At 38.4% G+C, this 27,217-nt stretch overlaps 2 protein-coding genes and 1 pseudogene across 3 annotated transcripts; 1 reads left to right on the top strand and 2 right to left on the bottom strand.

Moving 5' to 3' along the window:
- Positions 1–6,053: 6,053 nt before the first annotated feature.
- Positions 6,054–6,869, bottom strand: LOC148916342 (auxin-responsive protein SAUR71-like; annotated as a pseudogene).
- An 8,709-nt stretch (positions 6,870–15,578) lies between these two features.
- On the top strand, positions 15,579–18,854 carry LOC148916341 (putative ribosome-binding factor A, chloroplastic). The gene is made up of 4 exons (XM_089054588.1): positions 15,579–16,123; positions 17,120–17,293; positions 17,846–18,057; positions 18,586–18,854. The coding sequence occupies exons 1-3, from the start codon at positions 15,773–15,775 to the stop codon at positions 17,990–17,992; spliced, it is 672 nt and encodes a 223-aa protein (XP_088910714.1). The 5' UTR covers positions 15,579–15,772; the 3' UTR covers positions 17,993–18,057; positions 18,586–18,854.
- A 775-nt stretch (positions 18,855–19,629) lies between these two features.
- On the bottom strand, positions 19,630–22,564 carry LOC103335587 (uncharacterized). Of its 2 annotated transcripts, none has more exons than XM_016794869.2 (3): positions 22,403–22,564; positions 22,187–22,252; positions 19,630–19,937 (listed from the first exon to the last, which is right to left on the bottom strand). In XM_016794869.2, exons 1-3 carry the CDS (start codon positions 22,448–22,450, stop codon positions 19,911–19,913), a joined length of 141 nt encoding a protein of 46 aa, XP_016650355.1. In that variant the 5' UTR covers positions 22,451–22,564; the 3' UTR covers positions 19,630–19,910. The 2 variants fall into 2 exon arrangements, with proteins under 2 accessions (XP_016650355.1, XP_008236821.1); XM_008238599.3 differs by lacking the exon at positions 19,630–19,937 and adding an exon at positions 20,035–20,395.
- Between the last annotated feature and the right edge of the window lie 4,653 nt (positions 22,565–27,217).

Raw genomic sequence — 27,217 nt, 5'->3', positions numbered from 1 at the left:
TGGGCGGAGGATTCCTAGCGGCCGAGAATTCCTAACGGCCAAGAATTCCTAGCGGCGGAATTCCTAGCGGCCGAAGTGCTTTCTCAAAAAGGTGGTCGAGATCTTTTCTTCAAAGGCCATGGTGTCTTCTCGAAAATGGGGTCGAGATGCTTTCTTCAAAGGCCATGGTGCCTTCTTAAAAATATGGTTGGGCGCTTCCCTTTATAAAATTAGTCAAGCATATCCTTGCAAAAGTCGCCGGACATATCCTTACAAAAGTGGCCAAATGCTTCATTCTCAAAAAGTTGGGCCAGGCACTCCTTCAATACCTTGGTCGACCACTTCTCTTACAAAAAGCTGGGCTAGGGTGAATTTTCTCCTTGCTCACCTTGGCGCCCTCCTCTCAACACTTAAGTAAGCAAAGTCGGGCCAAGGAAGCTTTCATTTCGTTCTTGCTTTATTTATCACTTTGATTCATTTTATCGCACTTTAATTCTCGTCTTTACGTTATTCATCTTACGCACTTTACTTTACGCATTTGTCTTTAAATTATATTTAAGGTTAAACATCTTTACTTTACGCACTTATTCTTCATTTCATTACGTTTCACCTTCAATCTTCATCTCCACCCACTCCATATCATTTGGTCGCTCACATAAAACCTTGACCCCGAGGTAGTGAAAGGGCCTAGGTCGTGAGGATGTTCCTTGCTCGGTCGAACAATCGTTTGATTAAAGTCAGATCTTTGACGCAACACATCCATCTACTCACATTCCATTCAAGCCCAAATTCGGGGCTTGGTGCTGGCACGCCCCGCACTCAAAAAGAAGAAGGACCAAAAGTTCCTTCCGTCGACCGCCCCGGCTGAAAAGAGGGAAACAACCGATAAAATAAAATAAAAAGGCTTAAATGCAAAAATGGTTCCTGTGTTTTATCACGTTGGCCAATTTAGTCCATATGTTTTCAATTTTGCCAATTCGGTCCCTATGTTTAGGACCGTTAACCAATGTTATCCATTCTGTTAAATTTTTGATGAAAAAATTAAAAACTATTTAAATATTAATTTTAAAAAATAACTATTTGAATACAAATTAAAGTTCAATAAATAAGAACAAAACTAAAAAAATCAAAATCAAAAACAAAAAAAATCAAAAAAAGAAAGACGCCAACTCTAATCCCAACCGCCGTCACCACCTTCAATCCCACCCACTAGCCACCATCTCCAAATCCCAGCCACAATTCACCACCCTTCTCTCTTCTCTCTCTCTCCCAACAACAGCCACCCCAACTCCAATCAACCTCACTATCTCTCTCTCTCTCTCTCTCTCTCAAGAACAATCATTACCTTCACATTTCTAAATGTTTCAGTAGGTAGTGCCCTGTGGGGATTTCCTTGAATTACTTTTTGGTTTCGTTTGTTTCTCTCCCTCTTGGTCTTGCCCCTCCGCTCATCGCTCTCCTTCCCACCTCTCCATTCGTTGGGCAAACCATCCCATCCCTGACAACATTTTTTTTCTTCAAGTTTCTTCTTTTCTCATGTTATGATTTACTTTTAATGAATTTTTAATATTTTTAGATTAATTTTAAAATTTTTTATAGGTTTTTAAAAGACACAAAAATGTTTATTATGTGTATTTAACAACAAATTTAATGGAATGGATAATATTGGCTAACGGTCCTAAACACAGGGACTAAATTAACCAATGTAGTAAAACATAGGGATCATTTTTGCATTTAAACCAAAAACAGATAGTCAGAGGCATGTTTGTTTGAGATGGCCCATTCCTTGTAAATGTCCAGTAAGCTCACAAATTGCTTTACAATATAAAATAAGCATTGGGCTTCACACAGATAGAAGACAAGGTGAAGGTTTGAAACCAAAACTTTTTCAAACCCTCACACCACTCTCGGTGCCCGAAACAAAAGAAAATAAAGTGTTCAGACACTTGTGCCCCCTACGTATTCCATGGGACGAACATGTGAGTTCACTACTTGCAGCACAAAGCTAAGAAAGTGCACAACAGTGTAAGGAAAGGTTCAAGAGAATTAAATCAATTGACGGTCAAGGAGGCTCAATAAAATGGTTATGGCATTCGGGTCTATCTGCCTCAATTCTCAAATGCATGATGGCTACCAAACATGCCCACAAAATCCCAACAAGAAATATGGGAATCAATCGTTGTGGCAAAGAAACTATTTAGAAAGGAGTGTCAAGCGACTCAACCATGCTGTGACGGTGACTCCAATCCAAATAAATGATTGGTCAAGCTCCGAGCATCAAGGAGCATCAGTATGGCTTAATGGGTTTGTTCATCATAAGAGCCCATTAATCTCAAAACCTCAAAACCATGCTTGAGGAAAAAATACAAGTGTCAATGATTGAGTTAGTGGGTTCATCAAAATAGCTCATTAATTTTCTTTGACATTGACAATAAAAATGGTACAAAACCATTAGAAATTTTCTCATGGGTCATCTACCCTTGCAAATTTCAATGAGATCACATTCAAATCTTTCAAATACAAATTTTTGAACTATGTCTATTTGATCCTGTGAATGGTACGTAGGCAGTCTAGCATCCTAATAGATGCAACCACAACCAAATTTGAATCCTTGGTTTATCCCAACCAAATTTGCAAAAACACTTTTCCAAGTGCAAATGTCAATTTTAGAAAATTAGTGGGTTAATCAAAATTGCTCATTATTTTTCTTTGACATTGACAATAAGAAAAATGGTACAAAACCATCCAATTTTTCCCATGGGTCATCTACCCATGCAAATTTCAATGAGATTAAATTCAAATCTCTCAAATACAAATTCTCAATTAGTTGGCCACACTTACCCATTAATTTTCAATTTTTCTCATGGGTCACCTATTTCAACATCTCCAAATTATCTCAAAGACACAAATTCTTAATTAGTGGGTCACACTTACCCATTAATTTCCAAATCAATTCCGAACTACGTTGGTTTGATTCCTTCGAAAGAGTAAGTAGGCAATCTAGAGACTCAATCTAGATGCAACCGCCCAAATCGTAAATCCAAACAAAATCCCTGGTTTATTCATAACCAAATTCTTGGTTTATTAATCTAAATTCACTCAATACAATTCAAATCAAATTTCCATCGCAATGAGTCATTTATTCATTGCAATTTTTTGAACTACGAGTGGCTTGATTTCCGTAAGGGATACGTAGGCACCTTGAGGTTCAACTTAGGAGCAGCTACAAAACCACACACACACGTTATGTTTCTTTATGATGGAATCAAAAGGTGTTCCTTTGAAGCAAGAGATTGTAATTAAAAGACATTGCGTCTCGAATGGTTCGAACCTAAAATAATAAAAACTATTTAATTAGTGGTGGTGAAATTATGTTGGAAGAGGTTCACATTTTTTCTTCAACAGGAACAATATCAATGTTATTAGTCATGGGCCGATGACCCCATCTCTTTGAAATTTAACATTTAGTAGGCCGTTTAATATGATTGAATTCCATCATTGTAACCCCTCAACATAGCCCCTCCATATTGAACACCAAGTAGATCAAGTTGATCAAACCTGTGGTTCTCAGAGTCATACTATATTTTGCAATCAATCGACTTGGACAATTGGATACTTTTCCAAATTTCTCAAGCCCGCCTTCATCATGATAATGAAATATTGGTTGACACATTTCATGTTGTCAGTTCGAAGAATGTGTTTAAGTTACTCCTCTTGGAATGCGATGGGTTTTAGATAAAAAGATAAGGTTGTTGTTGTTGTTGTTTTGATGACGACTTTAGCAAGCATAACTGGTAATAGCACTTACACAAAGTGCTACCAATTTCAAGCTTTTCCCCTCTTTTTCCACATGTTGGTAGGACCTTACCTCGACCCTTTTTACGCTTACCATGTTTCCTGCCTCATATTTTTTTGGCTCTCTTTTCAGCCTATTACCTAATCTTGACTCCTAAAAGTCACTACATTTTTTAGGTAACTCCTAACTCATAATAAAGAAAACTACAAACAAATACAAAAAATAAACCAAACCATTTAGCTCAACTTTTTTTTATTTGGTCTTTCAATCTAGGTGACATTCTTACATTGAGGTTTAAAAAATTTTGGTTTATTAATACAATGATGTATTATTTTAAATTAATTTAGTTTATGAGGTGGGAGATTCAAACTTAGGTGTAAGGGCCAGTTTGGGATTGTTGTCACTTTTTTAAAAAGTTGATTTTGATGTACTTTGAAAATAATTAGTTGTAAAGTAAAGTAGCTCATGTTTGGTAAACAATATTTTTAATACAAATTTATAAATAAACCCAATCCTAGACATGTATTTATAAAAAAACCCAAGCATTATTTAAACATAGAAACACACCCAAAATTAACCCCAAAGTCAACTTTTTGGGTGTATTTATAAATGGGTTTTGAGTGTGTGTAATGATGGGTTTTGGGTGTGTTTATATGTTTAAATAGTGCTTGGGTTTTTTTATAATTTCAACCCCCATTTTGGGTGTTTTAGTGAAACTCCCTATTTTTAAAGTGTTGTTAGTAGAAAAAGCAGTGTCAAAATCGTTTAGTAAATATTAATGTAAAACTGTTGTAATCTGTGAATAATGACTAAAATAGACATAATGTTGAAAGTATTATGCGCTAATCATGTGGTAGTGGTAGTGGTGGTGGTGGTCGTGGAAGTGGAGGAGGTGGTGTTAATGGTAGAGGAGGATGTGGTGATGGTGGCAGTGGTAGTGGTGGAGGTGGTGGTGGAGCTGGATGTGGAGGTGGAGGTGGTGTCATTTTAAAAAATTAATGATGATATTTTGGGAATTAAAAAATTCATTAAATGCTCATATCTGCTACTTTTGAAAGCAGCTTTGCAAAGTAACCCAAAGTCTACTTTTAAAAGCTGTTGTCTAAAGGTTACACTACTTTTAAAATAATCGGGGTATTTTATTTTTACCAAACACCTTAAATTGCTTAACTTTAAAATGAAGAATGTTTTCAGTGAAAAAAAAACAATCACAAACGGGACCTAAGAGGACGGACTCACTTTCTTGACTGAGCAGTATGTCGGAATTTTTAACTTTAAAAAACGAAAAAGTGCTTTTTAAAAAACCGCTTGAAAATACTTCCTAATAAAGCACTAATTAAAAAATGTGTTTATCTTAAACTGTTCTTAGTCCTTTCGAAAACACTACTAAACGGTATAAATAGTTGGATCAAAATTTTCAATGAGTGCTTCTCTTTTTGGTGGTCCCTCATGTTGCTTACCTTTAATTCCTATCTTTTTTTTATTAGTCTAGTGTAATAAGTCTGCCTTTTTTTGTACGGGAGAAGATTAAGATAATTAAATTAAATTCTAGAGCCTTGCGATAATCATGACAAAGAAAGGCCAAAATGGATGGTCACACCGATGCCATGGCCTGGATTGCCATAGAGCATGCCTCTTTTAGGGTCTTTTTTTTGTTTTCGAAGAATGAAAATTTCAAATACGCGTTCGTGGGTTAAATGGAAACACAGAAACGATTTCAGAATTACTCTTTAAGTTGGAAAACAAAAACAAAATGATGTTTTCCGTTTCCAAATTCTATTTCAAAAAACGAGAAAACATGAGAAACGGAAGAATTGCTCCCTTTGCCGCATTCATCACTTCTTTGTCAGCCACAAAATAAGTACTAATGCGAGCATACATTTGTGCACTACGTTGGTGGGTGGTCGCACATTATCTAAATTTTCTTAAAGTAATGTATAAGATATATCGTGACGGTGTATCTGAAGAACAAGTAAATGGTGACAATATACCTGAGGAATAAGTAGATCGTGATGGTGTATCTGAAGAACAATTAAATTGTGACGCCGTACTTGAAGAACAACTAGATCGTGACAAAGCATCCGAAAAACGCGTGGATTGTAAACATTTCTCCACCAAAACTTTGAAGAGGAAAGAATACAAGAAAAATACAGATCTTTAATTAGGAATATGTTAAAAACATTAGAAAAACAAAAATTAAGTGCCTTTGAATATTAAATTTTTTTTTTTTTGCACATAAAAGTAATTAAATGAAAATATATTGTCGCAAATGATGGAATTAGTCACAACAAATATTTTGTTTGAATATTTCTGTCTTGAAATTCTACAATTACACTTCCCAAATTTTACAATATTACACAAATATTAACCACATCTCAAAACAAAACAAAAAATACTAATTTTCTATCTTTGCCCAAAAATAAATAAAAAATAATTAGTTAACTCATATTTGTAGTCACTAGTTAGCTAGCAGTGAGCAGTCCATGCAACTCGGAAACTCAGCTGAGTCGTCTCAACTCGACCCGCTCCACTCAAAATCCACAGCTAACATACTGATTTATCAGCAAGCCCGTGAAGCAACGGCCGAGATTCACCCAAATATTCAAGCTGACTCAAAACATCCACGTGGCAGCGTCTCTGGAGATCATCGATGCTTAAGAACCGCCCGGAGTTACTGGACTCGGACCTGGCCACGACCCGGAGAACCTCCTCGAAAAACGACTCGTCGCACGGGATAGTCAAAGGCCCTTGGTTGGCGAAGCCGTACTCCTCCTCGGCTTGTACTAGAAGCTTCTGGAAGAGGGGTGGTTCAGGTACGTCGCGCGCACGATAAACCGCCTGCAGCTGCTCCCCACGCAGACCGCCACGTGTCCTGCGGGGACGTCGGACGGCGCACGTGCTGCCGCGAGGCGGGCCTTCTTGTGCCAGCTTTGTAGCATTTGACGGATTCTCACAATGCGTCGGATTTTGTTGCATTTGCTGATTGCTGGTGACATTTTCCGGGAAAGTGAGGGAAAGAGTGAGAAAGTGTGGGAAAAATAAGTCTTGAGAGAAAAAAATGTAAATGGGTGGGGGTATGAGAATTGTCTGGGGGAAGGGATGTTATATGGGTTTGGGGGAAGAGAAATGCCCCTGGAGTTGGAGATAATTACGAGATTGTGGGTGTTTAAGTTGTTGTCAAGGCCATGTGACGGGGTAGACGGAAAAGTTGAGATGATAACATGGGATTTAGTTTTGCTAATCTTTAGTTTCTTGATAGATGTGCCCCTCATTTATTTGGAGATAGATAATTGCTTTATTGGCTCCTCTCCTCACCAAATAAATAAATATTTTGCTTGATTGGCGGCGTAAAGGAAAAATTAATTTAAGAAAAAAAAAAGTACTAGTAATGCACAATGTGCAATAAGAAAGGAAAATATAACCACAAAGTTGGTAAACTGTCACATTCAGTTGACGAGCTAGCTAGTGTTTAAGAGGCAGGGGTTCAAATTCTTTGAAAGACTTTTCACCAAGGCAAGCCAAATCTTGAGCGGGGATTAATCTCACCCTTATAAAAATCCTTATAAAATCTATTTGAAGTGAAAAAATCAAAACTAGCCACTCGTCATCTTAAAAGATTTGAACATACTAAAAACCAATTAGAAAGTGACAAGTAGTTAATTTTGAGTTTTTCCTTCGATAAAGATTTTATTTATTTATTATGTCATGTTAGATGGGCTCATATATGAAAAGCCCATGAAAACAAATAATATGAAATAAAACTACTTTTGGAAGCTTTGAAGCATGACATGGGTTGTTCTGTGACCAACAAGCAGGTATATTCAATTGGATTCTCTCAGGTAATGCACCAAAAAGAGAAAAGAGCATTTTGTGTTTCTGTCCCTAAAAAACATTTTAGGTTTGGGAATAATGTCTTCCAACCAACAGATGCAATGTGTTTAGTAATGTTACAAAACAGATGTGTTTTTAGGTACGGTCAATCAAGGAACATGGAGAGGGGTCTGTGAGTCAAGGAACATGGAGAGGGGCCTGTGAGCTTTATCTCAAATAGCTTCATGATGGGACCAAGGACTAGAAACTAGGTTTTCAAGTCTGATTGGAAGGAAAATAAAGTAATTTTTCCATTGATGAAGTGGAATGAAAGGAAAAATCTACCCCAAGGAGATCATAATCATCAGAGTCAAATTCAATTACAATGGAAGGGAAACGATATAATTAAATTGTTCCTTTTTCTTTTATCAACAAGAAAGGGACACTCCAAATTGGGACCTCTTCAACATTAAAACTAACGACCAAGAGGGACATGAGGATGATGAGAGAGTGACAAAGTGAGAGAAGACGAGAGAGGGATGACAATGAGGGCAGCTCTGTAACTTTCTATGAGGACAACGTAACTTTCTATGTGAGCACACGGAAAAAAGAAACAATTATTTCGTATGGTTTCTTTTTAACCGAATCAAGAAATTCAAACAAAAACAGAATCGGTCTGGTTTTATTTGGTTCAAACCTACCGGTTTTTATGCCCAACCCTAAAACTAGTAAAGATAGACTATGCTATAACAGTCGTCTAAGCAATAGCAACTGTGAGTAGCATTCAGTGGCGGAGCTAGGATTCTTAGTATGGAGGGGCCAAAATTTCAAAATCACTTCTACTAGATTTTTCATCTTCAACTGGGAAGGCCATCACTAATCTAATTGCAGTAATTGTATTGCTAGGGACTTTCTCTATTGCGAACTCCAAGTGTGCGGAGTGGATGCGAACTTCTATTTGTGACCATTAGATGCCTTGTACGCTCTAGATTTAAAACATCATTGAGAAGGGTTTCAGTCTTTTGGTAAGAGCCAAAATTCCCGCGCTTACACCTCCAATCTACTAACCTTTGTTTCCTTCTTCCAACGCAACACCTTCTCTTCCCTGTGCTTTTCATCCTTGGCAATATCACAGCTGCTCCTCTAGGTTATAGTATTTTTATTTCTTCTTTTTAACACCTTCTCTTTCCTGTGCTCTCATCCCTGGCAATATCATAGCTGCTCCTCCAGGTTAGAATATTTTTATTTCTTCTTCTTCTTCTTCTTTTTTTTTTTTTTTTTTTGCTTTATGATATATGCGTATTTTCCATTTTGTTTATACAAAGTTTTCTGATTTTCTTATGGTATGGGATTGTTTACTAAATAGATTTGGGTTTCGTTGGAATCGGAAAAACAGAAAGCACTGATGTATGGGTTATATGGATTTGGCTACTAATTGGTCTTTGTTTTTGTATGGTTTTGGCTCAGTTATTCTATTTTGTTTTCTGGTTGAAAATTTATCTAATTTAGGTTTGATATGCACTTACGAGTTTGGCTTTTGGTTTAAGCATTGTTACAGTATTCTTTGCCATTGTTTTCCAATGTCCCATTTGTCTTAAATATATTCGATTATTTTATCTTAAATATATAATTTCTTATTTCTTATGCAGGTCCTCTTTGTGCAAGGATGCAGAAAATATTTCACCTAATATCAATTATCGTTCTGTGAAGTAAATAGTCGTGGAAATTGAACTTTGAATGTAGTTGTGGCTGGATTAGTTCTGTATTGTTCAAGCTATAATTTTGTATGAAGCTGAAATTTTGTACTTGTACCCACAAAGTCAATTATTGTTGCAGCTTCAATTCCTTTGTCTTATAATGGAGTCTTGGGACCATCTATTTCAATCATTTATCTGTTTATATTTTTTCTAAACTTTTGAAGGTATCCTGTATACAAACTTTGCAAATCATCCGAAGAAGGCATGACTCTTCGAATCATATCAGGAGATCATAGTTAGCTTCAATATCCCCATATGCAAATGAAATATAGTTAGTAATTGTAAACGTCAGGTAAATACAGAGTATAATTAAACAACAGATCAGCCAAGGTCATATAAAAAATACAAATTTATAAAAAAATCCCACCCAGCGCTTGATAGCAAATAGCAATTGATGAAAGCATCGGATGAATGCATAGGGAAGAGAAGGTCTTGTGGTGGAAGAAAGAAACAGAGAGAGATTAGTAGATTGGAGGTGTATGCAAGGGAATGAAAGCACAGGGAAGAGAAGGTGTTAAAAAGAAGAAATAAAAATACTATAACCTAGAGGAGCAGCTGTGATATTGCCAGGGATGAAAGCACAGGGAAGAGAAGGTGTTGCGTTGGAAGAAGGAAACAGAGGTTAGTAGATTGGAGGTGTAAGCACGGGAATTTTGGCTCTTACCAAAAGACTAAAACCCTTCTCAATGATGTCTTAAATCTAGAGCGTACAAGACATCTAATGGTCACAAATAGAAGTTCGCATCCACTCCGCACACTTAGAGTTCGCAATAGAGAAAGTCCCTGTATTGCTATATCATATATTTTATAATATATTACAAGAGATTAATAATTAAGTGGGGGGCCAGGACCACGGCAGGCCTGGCTGTAGCTTCGCCCCTGGTAGCATTACTCATGTTTGTTTTGTATATATTGTTGCCCCATATTTATATAACAATACTGATATGATTCAATTATATTCTATTTGTCTGTGCAATGCAATAGAACAAGTTGAAGATCAATGAAGTGCATGCTAATCATTTTCAAGTGAAAATGAAATCAATTCAAATGCTCTTCTTAATCTTGATAAAATGTGCATAGGATTTTATGCTGGGAAGATACATGTGCATCAAATAAGCCTTCAGAAATGCACCCAAAACAATATAATAGGGCATCAATGAATAATTTATTGGACTTGGTTTTGGCAACTTAGGAGCATGACATTGGTCTGAACTTGTAGTGTTCTCTGATCAACAAACAGGCTCTGCTCAGACAAGATTTTCTTCCCAAACACGAAATCAGCAAACCAGACTTCGGACCACAGCATCAATAATATTTTTTTATGCAGAAACACCTGCTATGGAGCCCTTTGAGTTTTTTCTCAACATCCCTCCCCATTTCTTAGCCATCCTTTTTGGCATTATATTTGATTCGATTCGATCAGAAAGCTAACTGTTTTTGTGTTTGCGGTTGAATGGACCACATGGTATCACAATTTTAAATACACTTAAGCTATAGTTATAGTTAATAATCATTTGACCCCACATTCGATTTTTTTTTTATGTTGCTAAAGTTATGGAATTCGAACCTGAGGTTACAAGTTTGCAAGTCAAGATAATTTTTCAATGAGGTAGCCCTGGTGACGTTTAGATTTCATTGAAAAATAGTATAGGAAAACTCTTGTATACATAATGCGTAATTGTTTAACGGAAAGATTTGATTTAGCGACTCATTCTCGTAAATCTAGTAGCATTTAGTTTTCACTTTATTAGAGAAAGTCTTGGGCTTAAATCCTTAAAAAAGGCAGTTGGTTTTGTGGTTGAAAATGATGTTCTCAAACTGGTGATATACAGCTTGATGATTATGTCCTTGGACAGTAAACTTATTATTTAAAGGGTCAGCCAGCAAAATTATTGGCTCTCATTGAGTGCTTGGCCTTTAATCATGAGTAGCAACTTTGGAAATGCACAATCAATTTACTGGTATTCACTGCTTAAGTCCACAAAATTATATTAATTAAGCTCGAAATGGACAGATATAATTTTTCTTCTAGTGCTTTTTGTTTTTTTTCCCTAACCCCATGATCTCTTGTCGACCAGTATCTTTTTATCACAGTAATACTTGATTAAAATAGAACATAATCAAGATTTGGAGAATATTTGATGGGACCATTTTGTGGGGTGATTTGATTAGGAGCCACGGATATTTTTAAAACTTCCAAATATGAAAATAAAATAGAAAATGGAAAATGTGGCTGTTCAAACTTCAATGTGTTCATCTCAGCCCAAAGAGGAAAAAAATCGAAGAGTTCAAACTGTTTTCTGACCAAAATAAAACATGAAAGTTTATTACGCTGTGATTCTTGCGCATTTGTTAGCCGAGTCTTTTTATTGTGAGGGTCTTATCTATGGTCCTTAGGTGAGATTCTATTTCTTAACCGTTGAATCAGGTTAACTAATTTAATTCAACGACAAACCGATTTAATCCAACGGTTAAAAGATATGACCTCACCTAAGGCATTGCAAAATAGCTGACTGGGCCCTATACATTGGATTTGGCCTGTAACTTAGAAAACTTGGACCAAGAAAATTGTTTGGGTCTTCAGACCACAAATGAAAATATAATGGCGCAAGCAAACCCACACAACAGTAGTACCCACCCAACAATATGCAATATCATCACTCAGCCCACCTACCTTCAACTTCCCACTACTTTATATAGGCGCTCAGATGCTTTACTGGCCATGCAAAAAATGCAAATGGAACTGCACAGAGAACAAAAACCACATGCAGAGGTGGGTGGTCCATACATGAAACTATAAATGGTGGATTAAATTTTTTTATAGGTGTACTAAAGCTCCTATTTAGGGTTGTGGGAAATTATGAAGAGTGATGAAAAGAGTAAGGATAGTATGCAAAAAAATTGATTAAAAAAATGTGGAAAATTATGTAGAAATGAGGTTGGTATTTACCAAAAAGTTTAGGAATTTATAGAAAAAATTTAGGATTTTTTATAAATATATATATATATATAACGGTTAGCTAACGTCAATAGCTAGAGAGAGGCTGGACTTTGCAGGTTTTATCCAATGAACAAAAGCAGCAATTGCTTGCTTTTGAAAAGAAAAAGATATAGCCCACCCAAGAATCAGGCAACATTTGGCCCTTTAATTGCGTTTGGCCCAGTAACATAGCACATTTAGCTCACTTACTAGAGATCGATTCAGTGTGAGATTTAGCTCACCGTTGGAAATGGCTTAAGATTTTCGCAAAAGCTTTCAACTTTACCACTTCCATTTTATTTAATTTAAGAAGAAATATAGAAAAATGATCCAAATTTTTTATTTAAAAAAGAAGAAGAAGAAGATAACAAATTATCTTGATGAACCTCAGCCTCGTCTCTTGCAGCCTATCAGAAATTCAACCAAAGAACATCATCAAAGAGAAGTAGTGACAGTCACCCAAGTGAAGAATAAAATAGCAAATGGAGAGGGATTGTAATAGAAATTGTAAAGACAAAGTGATGGTTGAAGTGTTGTGAACATGCCCTAAGAACCAATCATTAGATGAAATCTCTATGAATAGTTCGTTTAATTGGGAGATAACTCTGAGGGATACGATGACAAAGTTCTTCATAGTGTCACTAGATCAGAACCAAGGGACACCGGGTCAAGTTCGATGGTCATTGGGTTGGGTACAATTGTCTCTAAAACACAACAGATATAAGAACTAAGGAGGCAGTGCAAATTTTCGTAGAAAATGCAATATTCTAACAAGAAGAATCAGAACCCTAAGCCGCCAATCACTCCCAACACAAAGCCACATCTTCGACATTTTTTTCATCGTTTTTATTTTTGAAAAATGACTCTTCAACACTTACTTGAAGGGGAAAACGGATAATGAGTTTCGGTTACAAACTTGAAAATTCGAATTCATCAATGAAATCGATTCACAAAATGTAACTCACAAATTGGTTAAAGCCTTTGAGTTCTACTTTCTTTTGGCTATCTACTATCCATATTCGTTGTGGATGTACATTTGGAGCTTGTCTATCAACACCTACATGACTTAGAGGAACATTTTATATGGAGTGAACTCGGTTTTTTATTTTATTTTTAAAATTTATACTTTGGATTTTTTAGGTTTGCAATTATGAGCTAGAATTGTGAGGGATATGATGCACAAGTTCTTCTCCACGTAAAGGAACAAATTCATAGGGAAGTTAAACGGAGGTGAGATTTTCTGATAAAATATTCGGATAAGATTTTCGGTTTCAAATTTTTGATAAATTTTTGTTTTAAATTTCAGATAAATTTCAAATTTTCAATTTCATATAAATTTCATCTGAATTTCAAAGAGGAATTTTATTTAATAGTTTCTTTGATAGAGAAATTTTTATGCTTTGGTTGTGGTTTGTTTGTTTTTATATTTTTAATGCTTTGGTTGTGGTTAGTTTTTTTGTGTATGGAATGTTTGAATAAAAGAATTTTATTTAATAGTTTCTTTGATAGAGAAAAATTAAACTTGAAAGTGAAAAAAATTTAGAGTAGAAAGTGAAAAAATTATTGAGTAGAAAGTGAATTTGTTGTTAAAAGTGAAGAGTAGGGATTGGTATTTCTAGAAAAAAATTCAGTATTTTTTGGGGGTTTTTTAAAAAATTTTACGATTTTTTTTCATAATTTTGCCTTGAAAAATTCCAAGCCGTTGATTGATGAAAAATCAAATCGAGGACTAGATTGACGACGTGGCGTGATGACAACCGACGCTACAAGCAGCAAATTGTTTTAACGTTGGCACTTGCATTGCACGCGCTAATGGTAAAAAATTTAAACCCGCGACGCCACGCTAGCATTAGCAATGACGCTACCGCGTCTCTCAGGCCAAGACTCGGGCCTCCTCGCCGGGCAGCTCAGCTAGTGGACCCCACCTTGCCCGGCCAGCCTCTATTGTCGAACTTGACCTTGGGCTCTTGCCCCACCCCACCCTAGCCCTAGGGGTTGCCGAAGTGGCCTTATAGTATAGTCATTATAGGGTGATCGAGAGGTACCCATGTGAACGTACATGCTATCCTTCGATCACCTCGCAATGACTGTCAAACTCGAGCATAGGATACCAAACAACATTTAATTAGTTTTTCATATTTTGGAAGCTGGTAACAATTACCACCAAACAAGTTTCTCATTTTAAGCTCCTTGCCGACAACCAACCTCAAGGAAGCTAAGGGGGAGGTGGCCACGCCTCTCCTCCTCCGCCCATCTTCCCCTTCCTCTCCTCATCTCCCCTTCTTTTTCTCCCATTTTTTCCCTTCATCTTATCTCCTCTTCTCCTTCTCTTCTCCTCCCTAAATAGTCTAGATATGTTTGTCTGTTTGTTTTGTTTGCTTGTTTTTATAGCGCCTAGGTGACTGGTGTTGTCTTGTCTCAGTGGCGACAACAATAGTGATGCGGATTGTGTCTCTCCTCGGGAGAGTTGTGATACCAGTGGCTGATGTTTTGTATCTGCTTTCAATGGCGTGTGGCAACAGTGACGCTGTAGTAGTTGTTGGGATGTGGTGCTCTTCTCTACGCCGAAAAACTATGCTTGGTCATAAAGGGTTTTCTTTGTCAGGTTCCGAGTTGAAGTGAAGTGCTTCAAGGGTATTTTCATTGTTGTTTCGTGTTTCTCCTCTGTTTTCTCTCCGATTTCTGCTATGGTATGCCTTGCAGTTTGTATGGATGTCAAAGAACTATGATTTTGCTCATAGAAGGCTTCTTTTGACATCCCATGTGGGTCTACTATGTTGGTCTTTAGTTGCGGTTCTCGTTGTTGGTCTTCGTATTAGTTTCCGCTTTCGCTTTTATTTTTATTTTTTTAAATTGTAATGGTCAAAAGTGACTGAATTGGACTCTCTTGTTAGTCCATGATATGTACTTTTCTTCCCCGAGTTTGTCCCATGAGGTAGTCCTAAGAATGTATTAACGGGTCATTGCATCATGTCGCTCTTTGTACGCCTTTAGTTCTTTGAATAAATTTTCTTTCTCAAAAAAATAATAATAATAAAAAAGTTTCCCATTTTAAGATTTTTATTTTTTTACAAATGAAATGTAAAAATTGGAAACTAAAAATTAAGAACTGAAAAAGTCATCAAACGAACTCCAAAACTCTTAAAATTTCAGCTCCGAATGTAGCATAGAGAACCCTCAATTTTTATTTTTATTTTCCAAAAAGTACCCTCATTTTTTTTATTTCCTAGAAGTACCCTTTTAAATTTCATACAACAGATATGGTGGACTGTCCCGCAAATTATCTTCCTTGACAGTTCCTCTTGCCTTAGCAAACCCTTGTCTATCGTTCTTGCACACTTGCAGGCACTATATCCACACAAAGCAAATTCTGCAGTAAAATTCAAAACGAAAACAAAAACAAAAATATAGAAAACCCAAACGGAAGGTGAGCTGGGTTAGAGTACAGCAATGCCACACGTGGTCCTCCATCACCCACTCCTCACGCCCTGCCTTTCTCACCTTCCATCATCATCATCAACATCAAGCTTTCCAATTCGAACCCAGAAATCAACGGCCTGGATTTCCCAAAGAAATCATGCGGGTCTGTTCCGCTGGCATCCCACCACCACCATCAGGTGCATGGCTAACCCTCGCAGAGTTGCAATGGTGGCTAAGCAGATAAGGAGGGAGCTTTCTGATATGCTCTTAACTGATAATGTCTTGCAGTACGCTATTCTTCCTGAGGTCGCTTTGGGTGCCGACCGTTATCTCTCTTCTTTGACCACCATTAGTGATGTCGAAGTTTCTACTGACTTGCAGGTATACATATAGCATTTAGTTATTAGCACATGTGTGGTTGTTTTTGTTTTCATTTTTGAATTGGGATAATTTTTGCGGGTTTTATTGGATTTGGAATATTTGGTTTGTGGGTTTATGAATTGCTTGGGATTTGGGTGATTATAAGGTTGTTTAGTGTAAAGTTTATGACTTTTCATTGCTGTAATGTTGTTTTAGGAAAGTGGGAGGCAGTGGAAACAAATGGGATAGCTTTAAATTTGTGTTTTTGTGTGTGTGATTTTTTATTTTTTCCTTTTGCAATGTCATTGCTTTTATTTTTTGTTTATATTTCGGGTAATGACAAGGCCTTCTGTGTTTCTTTAGTGCTATCTCTTTATCTTTTGTTATCTGAAGGTTCGATTTCAAATAACATCTAGCTTAACTTCTCTATTCTTGCATTCTGTTTTCCCTACGTGATTTCCTCGACTATGGTGAGAGACTCCTGTAGTATCTTATGTCCATTGCAATCATTGTTATACGTGAAATTGTATTGAATACAATTATGCTTTTGCTATTTGCATGATTGCATTAGGCTTTGGCTAATATGGTTATGAGGTGGGACAGTTGTTCGATACGTCTAAGGCACAAAAATTTCTAGACATAATTTTTTCTCAATATTATGCTTTATGAGGGATGCACATGTTTGGACCAATCATCAAATATATTGATTGAGAGTTAGAAAATGCATTTCATTGTTCAAGTTCTTGGTGACTAAGCCCATAGTTGCTATCTTGTTTGGATTCTGAGGCAAATTAGTTTCTGTGGCATGTTTAACACTGTCTGGGTAAAAATCATCTGGCTCAATGCACATTTCCCATTTTAATGATACTAAGGAAATCAAAACTTCTTTCCTCTAGTTTTAGTTGCCTCTATTAGTAGCTTCCCTCAATGTTTCAGTGACGGTGGTGATGCTTATAATGTGAGGGAACTTATGGTTCTAGACATCTTGTTAACTATAGTTTATTTCTTTGACTACAGGTGGTTAAAGTATATGTTTCTGTTTTCGGCGATGAAAGAGGAAAGGAGGTTGCCCTTGCGGGGCTAAAGTCAAAAGCCAAATATGTCCGCGGTGAATTGGGAAAGCGTATGAAGCTGCGGTTGACTCCTGAGATACGCTTCATAGAAGACGAGTCTTTAGAGAGAGGAAGCAGGGTAAGATTAGTACTACTTTATTTCATTGATATGTTTATCTATATATCTATAACTGGGGAGAGAGCAATACAATCGGTTCCTCTTGCAATTTCTTTCCTACTTTTCCCATTAAAGTACTTAAGTTGTTATATCGGTGGTTCTTGCATTAATTAAGCTTCAGATATAAGTTGGTTAAAAGTTAATACAAGTCTGATTGCGCAAAAAAGTTTGAAATATGCAGCTTTGCACAAGTTGTATCTCATAAATAACCAACTTTGATTGTTTCCTTGATTACTTAATGTAGAAGTATAACTTGACTTTGAGCCTATAAGAATTGTAGAAAATACTTCCCCATTTATGCTATTGATTAGTTTTGCTGGTCTTAGCAGGTTAAAAATCAAAAGGAAAAAATAACAAAAGTTGATTCCCCTTTTGGTTGCTTATATTGCTAATGAACATTCACATTCTGTTTTCTGTTTATTACTTGGTTATCTCGACTAATTTTGTGCTTGTAGACTTACTTCTAAGGTGGGTGTCAATTTATACTAATTCGTCAAAGTTGAACCATTTCAGGTTATTGCAATATTAGATAAGATAAAGAATGAAAAGAAAGATCCCGACATTCAAGATGAGGAGCAATTGGAATCATCCGAGGCACCTCAGGATGACACAGATTGGGAGGGTGATGACCCTGATGAAGACATTATATACATAAACTAGTTTCTTCCCCTACTTTCTTAACATTTTGCTTGTTTGGATTCAGGCATGGCTTTGCTTGGCAGCAGGTTCGTCTCATTTTCATGAGTTTGAATGTTGTGACACTCTGGCTGTATTGATTGCTATCAATGCTATAGTATTTACAAATATTTATGTTTCTAATTGTTTCTTGTCCAGACACTGAAATTGGACCCACACATAGTTCAAATAAAGCTGATTACCTGAAATTTGGTTTATAATGAATCATGATGATCGATTTGGGTGCAATATATGAAGGGTTGTTGGATAAGCTTTAGGAAAGAAATGCTGTTGTCATTGTGTATTTGACTACAATTAAGATGTAATAAAATAGTGGCATAGTATGTTTATACTAGGATTTAAAGTAATAGCATACTATGTTTGGAGTTGGAATTTCTGAAATGGACCCACAAAATTGCCAAAATTAATATGTAAGCTGTGTTTTCGGGGCGTTTGATCTCTGAAACCCCTCTCACTCCACGGGGTCTCCAAAGTTGGAACTGCTTGCAATGGTGCAATGCGTTTCATAAAATGCAGGGAAGAAGTGTATAATGTTTATTTTACTTTCTGTGATGCAGGCAAACACCATACGTCACAATGCTAACCGGACAGAAGAAACTCCTCGCAGTTGGAGCCATCTTTTTAATTACAAGCTTCAGCCATGTCACACATTGTAAAATTACCTAAAATATTTTTGTGCTTTTCTTCAGGTATGCTTGTGATTTGCTTTTTGTTTTGGCTAGTCGTAATACAAAGCCCTTCACAGAAGTGTCAATGCAGATGGTGAATGGAATTATCATGTAAACCCGTCTGCCTTTGGGATTTTCTACTGTTTCTGTTCTACCACAATCGCTGATATATTGATTACGGACACTAGTTATTGGTGTTGGTAGTCCCAATCAGGCAAAGATGACTTTGAAGAACCGTTTTGATGCATAATGTTATAAGAGTAAAGACAAGGATGAACATGATGTAAATGGTTTTTTTTTTCTAGTGGTGCAAGAAAGAAAAAATCTAGCCCTTTAGAGATTCAACCAAAAATGTTCAGGATCCTCACTGACGAATTTTGTTGATGACAATAACACGTGATTGATATGTGGACATGTCCTATTAGGGTACTCAAATTATAACACATCTACAATTATTAAAATATTATAATTTGAGTGGATTCGTAGCATGTCGGTATGCCATGCGCTATTACCCTCCTTAACATATATATGAATTCTAAAGATCTTAGGTTTCTCTAATGCGACACAATTTGTTTTACAAGATCCTTGTTTCCCTTAATCAAGCTACTCCAAAATCAGGGATTAGCAATGTGCACCATGTCACACTTGAGAAGTTACAACAAATTGGAAGAGTGCTTCCATTTTGGTTAGAAAATACACTTCATAAAGCCCAAAGGCAAAGGGAAACACAATCAAACAAAGGGAACCTTTTTTTAAGGGTTTAGGGAACAACTTAAACAAGGAGTGAGGACAAAAGTATTGGGGGACGAGATTCTTTGACATTTTTGCCGTGGGTGACAAAAGTACCGAGGGATAAACAAAATGAACTAATGAAGGATGACAACAGACATGAGTTTTCCCTTTGGCCCATTTGTCATGAATTGGTAAAACTGGTATATAAATCTTTTTCGTAAATATTAAATAATTATTAGTAACACATGAACGTAAAGTAAAGAAACTGAACCCATATGAATACTGGACAAATTATACAGCCTAACATGGGATCACAATTCCAAGTTCTCCACAAATTTCAACTTGACCTTTGCCAATAGTACGCAAATGTCTAGGGTTCATGGAACCAGGGGGAATAATTGGAGAGACATTGATGGTGCCACACATCCATGTAGGTAAGATTGTTGATGGCACTCAAATGTCTAGGGTTCATGCCAACCACATCAGAAACTCCATGTAAGATAGGCGCACTTTAAATGAGCAATGCATCAGTCAACCAGAGATTCATAACATGCAAAAGAATAATATTCAGGTATAATTAACTGTTACAGCAAAATAACCCAATAATGAAATTGAAGCCAAATCATGATATTAAAAATAATAAATAAATAAAAAGTTAGGCAACTTATTAATCAAGGGAGCATTACCCTCACAATTTCACTAAAACCAATAGAAATTGAAATGCCGTTACGATAGGCGAGTTCAAGTACATAAATCGTCCTAAAGTGCTGAATTCATAATTCTCAATTTAAACCAAAAAAACTTGGAGCTTTAAGCAAGGTTTTCATTATAGCTCTCAGAAGTGAAATATTGGTACACTCCACCCCCATTCATTATTTCTATCTCCAAATCAACTCATTCCTCACTCAACTTCTGATAGAACACATCTCCTTCAGTGATGAGCCTTTGCTGCAGATTTAGCCTTTGCCTTGGTGGGGAGATAACAAAAAAGGAAATTAGCACTTGTAGACATTTTTTGGTGTGCAAGTGTGTGTTTGTGCATGTCTAAAGTAAAGGTGAAAAAAAAAATTCTTAACACATAAAACGGCATGGTTTAATCAATCCAACAAACCAATACAAGACTGTCACTACTTGCAAACACAACTCAAACACAAGACAACACAAGTAATTTGATTCAGCCTTAAAGGTGAGCATTGGTTAACCATGTACTAAAGCCAGGTTGACCTGACGGATTTGTCTTGACAGGTTAAAACATCTTAGGTCATGTTGAAGATCAAGAACATGATTAGGAACAACAAAATATAATATAAGATGGTAATTTAGTTGTTTAAAATGTTAACCTCATCACTTGTCTTCATTCCTCATTTCCAGTTTCCGCACATTTGAGCAACCCCACTTCCTTTCTAACCCAATACTGTTGCATGATTTCCATCTACATTTGAACATAAATCTCAAATGTGCCCCTAACTTGAGGCCTTTGTTTATTAACTTACAAATCCAACAAACTACAAAGAGTTTCGTCCTCTTACATTTACTCAAGCAATCTTGATGACATATCATTTTTGGTTTTTTGCCCCTTACTTGTAACCTTAGTTTATTATCTTAAAACCAGAAGGCTACAAAGTGTTTGTTCTCTCTCACATTTTACCCGAGCAATCCTTAAAACATATCGTGTTTGGTTTTTCCCCCTCCAATGCTTATTAATATGAGATGATATTAAGAACATATTGCTAGTTGCTTAGGAAAAAATTTCCATAATCTCTCCCTTTTCTTCTTTTTTTCAGAAAGCTCTGTATACATCCTTGTCTTTTTCCCCCCTTTTCCCTTCGTACTTACATATTATTTTTTGCAGTGAGTCTTTGTGAGTCATGATTGTGGGTTGTGACTGTTAAGCAATTACGAAGCTACAGTGAAGGTAAAGTTAATTGCTAAACCTAGAAGTTCTCATGCTTTGTACTTTGCTCGTGAAGTTCTTGCAACCTAGAAATATTTCACTTCCACAGAGTCTCACTCAATACTGACCACACCATTGTGTATTGAACACACTACTCAAGCAAAGTGAAACTTGCTCAAACTGTGTATAACAATTAACAAGTTGGCTTTGAACTATAGGAGTGTGACCAAATAAAAAAAAAAGGAATCTGTAAGAGAGTCCTTTTCACTTAAAGACTACGTATGCACGTCTTCTAGACTTTCATTAACTCTTCTATGAGAATTCAGTAACTTTCTTTTATTTATCTATCACTGGATGCATGTTACATTAGAGACATCATCCAATAAACCTGCCACTAAGCAGCCACTCTTCAAACCAATGTCGATGGAATTGGATGACAACGAAAACAATTACTCCTGAGTAAAACAGCAGGACAAAGGAAGAACTAAATAATATCCAAGAAAGCATCAGGATAAGATGATAATATATAACCGAACTATTTCCTGATTACTGCTACTAGCCACTGAAACTAGGCTCGAAATCAGCTTTTCAAATGGTGATTAAACATAAACATACTCTTCCATGAACACAAGGAAAACATACATATTTTTCATATGAAAATGGAACCCAAAGAATAAAAAAAAGACCAATCTGCAGATACAAGTTGACCAACATCGATTAAAATCTACATATCTTATTACTCATACCAAAATTAAAGCAAACCCAACAACCATTTGTAATCAGAAACACACTATGAACTTATTTTACAAAAAACAAACAAATGGGTCATTCAAAAAAAGATAAAAGAAATAGGAAAGGCAGTACCTTGAGATACTTGAGCTTAATGCTTCCGTATACGAGTCCAAAGGAGAATGCGGAAGCACGAGCAACCTGCAAATCCAGAAGAACCCATATCACTAATTAGATTATTAATCAACAAATTCGTCCAAAATTCGAACCTTCTAGTTTTTACCAAATTAAAATATATATACATAGTTAGATCCGGACCGGAAAAAAAAAAAGATTTTTCAAGGGAATTACCAAGGCGAGGGTGCTGGTTCCAGAATAGGGTCCTGGAGGCGGCGCCATTTTTGTTCCGGAGACTGGTAGATGATAAGCAATAGACGAAGCGAACAAGAAGAAAATCTGTAAAACCTCCAAAGTCCCAAAGCCCGAGCCCTACACCAGCCTTCGCTAAGCCTTTATATATATATATATATATATATATATATATATCTATCAGGTAATGCGATCACGATCGTCCGTCCACCCGCTCCCACTCTTTGTGGAGTCAACCAATAAAATACCAACACGTCGCTCTTTTTTTCCTCCAAAGAAAAATTTAATTACAAATTTGGCCCCTAACTTTTAGGACTTTTCCATTTTGGTCCTTAGGTTTTTCTTTTCATTCAAAGTTGATTCCTAAACTATTGGATTGGAATAGGGATGGTAATGGGCCGGTTCGAGGATGAGTATGACAATACCATCCCCGTTCCTGCTTCCCATCCTTGCACCCGTCCCCATCCTAGTCTCCATTGGGGGTTGTCTCTCAAACCCGCCCCAAATCCCCAATTTTTATATTTTAAAAATATACTACACTCCATTTTGACCAAAAAAATAAACTCAATTACATTCAATTAAACCATAAAATTCAACTTAACTACTTAAAATCATCTAAACAGTTTGACAAACTAATAGAAATCATATATTCCACAATCAAAACTAAACATTTTATCACAAAATTCTTATTTTACCGCTAAAATTAACAACAACAAAACACGTTCAAGACCTATGAAAATAAAAGATCAAATAAACAAAAAAAAACCTAGTAGCACTATAGCACCAACACCGTAGCTTCATCAGACAATACGGAATGGAATGAGGTTCTAGTAACGAATCAGGGAGAACACATAAATAAAAAAATTTCATATGTTTCTTGGTCAACTAAGAAAATCATGAATTGTTTCCTATTGGTTTATTGAAATATATATTCTATATTCTATATTCATTAATTAAAAAAATTATATATATATCACTAATCATATTGGGTTTAGGGACGGGGATAATGATACCATCTCCGGCCCATCTCTAACCGGGGATTTTAAAATTCGGAGATCCCCTATCCGCCCTTGATTTTCCCAAATCTTTCACCGTTAGGGGGTACGCGACGAGGACCCAACCCGGTGGGGATTTTTGCCATCCCTATGTAACACCCCGACTCCAAATTTATTTCCGTTTTAATCGATTTAAGTGAAATTCCGAATTTACCTTGAGGATAGGGGTAATTTGGTCATTTCTTATCCGAAAGGAATTTGGGAATTCCGGTTGTACCGTTGCATAGAGCACGACGAGATGAGTTTGTAGACATGTAGTGGGCTCGAATCGGAGTTGTAACGAGAGAGTTACGATCGAATGAAACTCAGTGGCACGATCGTAATCATTTGGAAAATGGATTTTTGATAAAAAGTCAGATTTGCCCTTAGCTCTCTCTCTCTCTCTCTCGCCTGTCGCAAACCCTCTTTAGATCAGAGCAGCCGTGAGTCCACCGGCCGCCACCACCACCCCGCCACCATTGGGGCCGAGACCGGTCTCAAATGACCGCCTTGCTCCGCGTCCTTCCCAACCTATTTTTCCGACGCCACCGGCAGTGACATCGCCGGATTTTGTAGAAAACCGATCGACTCGAGAGGAATTTTCGCCTTTGGTTCTCCGTCGTCCGGCCGCCATTTTTGGCAATCCAGGTATGGAAATCCATCTATTCCTCGAGCTCTAGCTGCATGTTGGGTAGGAATTGAGAAATTTGTAGCGTAGACAACTCGATTTTCGATTAGGTTTCGGCCAATTTTTGGATTGCTATTCCGGCTACTTCCGGCCATTTTTCGGGGTATGCCCAAGAACAAAAGTGGCTCCAAATATAGTGATTCACCTAGGGTAGGAGTCTTGAGCCGAGATGTGGAGATTTTCCATAGTGACCTTCCTCGGGTCGCACCAAGGTAGTGGTTGAATCCGCGCAGGCACCATTAATGATCAGTATCGGCGGAGCGATAGCGAACAGCCGCTCAGCAGGTCGTAGCGTCTGGTTCTGCAAAATTGGAGGATGGGGTCCATCCATGTTGGCCTGTGATCGATGGCGCAGATGAGTGGTGCCTGTGTGCTTGGCTGATTCAAGATTTCCATGTAGATATTGTGGCCAATACCCGCTCTATGGTGAGGGTAATCTAGCTAGGGCATCGGCATGGCTATTCTCTGAGCGAGGCACCTGGCTTATGAGATAAGCATTGAAGGTTGTAAGCAAATGGCAAGTATGTTGGAGGTAGGCTATCATGGACATGTCTTTGGCAGTGAAGTCCTAGTTGATTTGGTGGACAACGAGCCGTGAGTCGCTGCCAAAATCTGAATTTGCCTGGCGGGATCTCCTTGGCTCACCGAAGGCCAGCTAAGAGTGTTTCGATTCGCCTCATTGTTGGAGGCGTGGAATTTGAAGCGGAGGCCGATTCAAGGACAACCTCGTCAGGAGAGATGAGAGCAAGGCCAGCCCGCATCCCTCGGGCGTTGGAAGAGACATCCACATACAAGGTTCATGAGGGCCGAGTCAAGTCTAGGTGCCGCTGCCGGCGATGTGGACTTGGCTCAGTGGTAGGAGTGGGCTCCATCGAATCGTGGACCGCCACGACATGGGGTTCTGGTGAATTCAGATATAAAGTCACCACGGCTTGGCCCTTAGTGGTCGGGCGGGTTTGAAGTGGATATCAAATTCGCTAAGCTTCAATGGCCCACTTGATTAGCCTCCCGTAAGTCTCCGACTGCAACACTTGCCGAGTGGTTGATTGGTTAAGACATGAATGGTATGAGCCTAAAAGTATGGCCTGAGGCGCGAGCCGAAACCACCGGCATGAATGCCGCCTCTCCATGTCCGTATGCGAACCTCGGCATTCTGTAACGCTTTCGACGTAATGCATTGGGTGCTCAGACCGCATCCTTTGTCCGATGAGCATGAATTGACCGTGAGACGGAGAGATAGATCATGAGGGTACCTCCGTGCTCGTGTTGACAATAAGGGGCCCGGCTCATATACTCATTCACTGTTGAAAGCCTTGTCGCACTCGTCCGTAATACTCCGCTTGCTACCCTTAAGTGCCTTGAAGAAGGGGCGCAGTGATCGCTGGCCTTGTGGATGAATCTGTCAGGTACGCGACACGCCCTGTAAGGCTCTGGATGTCCTTGATCGTCTTAGGTATTGCCATGTCCAATATTGCCTTGATATTCTCTGGATTGGCCTCAATACCCCTTTGGCTGATCATGAAGCCAAGGAATTTGCCTGAAGCCACCCCAAATGCACACTTGGTGGGGTTGAGCCTCATCTTATACCGCTTCAGTAATGGTGAACATGGCTGAGAGGTTGGGGATGTGCTGGTTAGTAGTGCGACTCTTGGTGAGTATGTCATCAACATAAACCTCCATGGTGTTGCCAATTAGGCGAAGATGCTGCTTCATCGACGATACGTGGCCCCGGCGTTCTTGAGGCGGAGGGCATGACTTTGTAGCAGAGAGGCCACGATCCGTGATGAAGGAGGTGTGGGCTTGGTCCTCATGATGCATGAAAATCTGGTTGTACCCAGTAAGCATCAATGAAGCGAGGAGGGCGTGGCGGTGTGGCATCAACTAGCCGTCGATGCAGGGTAGGGGGAAGCTATCCTTTGGGGAGGCCCGATTAAGGTTGGTGTTGTCTACACACATGCGCCTAGCCCTTTGTGCCCTTTCGAACCATCACCACATTGGCAGCCAGGTGGGATAGTCCACCTCCTTGATAAATTCAATGCTAGTTAGCTTGTCCACTTCGCCTTCATGGCCTTATATCGCCGGGTCATAAGCGTGATGCTTCGCCGAACGGCCGACGGCAGTGTTAATGCTTAGTCAATGGGATTTGATCTCAGTGATATGCTAGGCATGTCATTGTATGACCGACGAAGACCTCGCACTAAGGCGAAGCGAAGGCGACAAGATCGTAACGAAGCTCCGGTGAGAGGGTTCGCCTTGTGGGGTGACAGATTCCTCCTCGGGTTTTCGGGTGCTCGGTGCGCAGCTTGAACCGGGCCGAGCCTGTTACTGCGAGGCCTCACCTCGATGTTGGCGGTTGGTGGACTTCACTGAAGCCGTAGCAACTTCGGACGCTAAGTTGGTCTCTCGACACCGTGCCTATGCCATAAGGCATAGGGAAACTGGAGCAGCGAGATATGGTGGAGATGAAGACTTCATTTGGGCCATGGCGGCAAAGGCCGAGGATGACATTGTAGGTTGTGGGGCATCGATAATGAGGAAGGGAGTGGTGATTGTCCGCCGTTGGGGCGCCGATCCAATAGAGATTGGGAGATGAATGCTTCTAATGGCTGGACCACCTCACGAGAAGCTTACAGGTGTAATGCTTGGTCAAGCAGGTGAGATGGGACACGGAGCTCGTTGAAGGCCTCAGCAAACATCACACTGACCGAGCCTGCTAGTGTCCACTAAGATACGCCCACATCAAAGTTAGAAATGTCGGCGCGGATAATGAGTGGGTCATCGTGGGGAGACAACACCGCGCTCCTCATTGCGAAGGTAATGGGAGCCCACCTGATTTATGGGTCTTCGCAAGCGCCCCCTGCTCAGATGAAGACTTGATGTGCAGGTGGAGCGGACATAATGCTTGATGGAGTTGTTGGAGGTTCTAACAGGGTGGGACCACCACTGATAGTTGAGATCATGTTGATCTGCCGTTGGTGAAGGTTAGGTAGGGGTGGGAGATTGTGCATGTATTTATCCAGCTTCCCCTCACGAATAAGTCCTTCAATGATGTTGCGTAAAGCAACACAAGATTCT

Source organism: Prunus mume, linkage group LG6 (genome assembly GCF_029339155.1).
Source record: "Prunus mume cultivar Tortuosa linkage group LG6, ASM2933915v1, whole genome shotgun sequence".
In the NCBI taxonomy this organism is placed as follows: Eukaryota; Viridiplantae; Streptophyta; class Magnoliopsida; order Rosales; family Rosaceae; genus Prunus; species Prunus mume.
The sequence above is the reverse complement of the archived record's forward strand: the minus strand, read 5'-3'. Positions and strand labels throughout refer to the sequence as shown.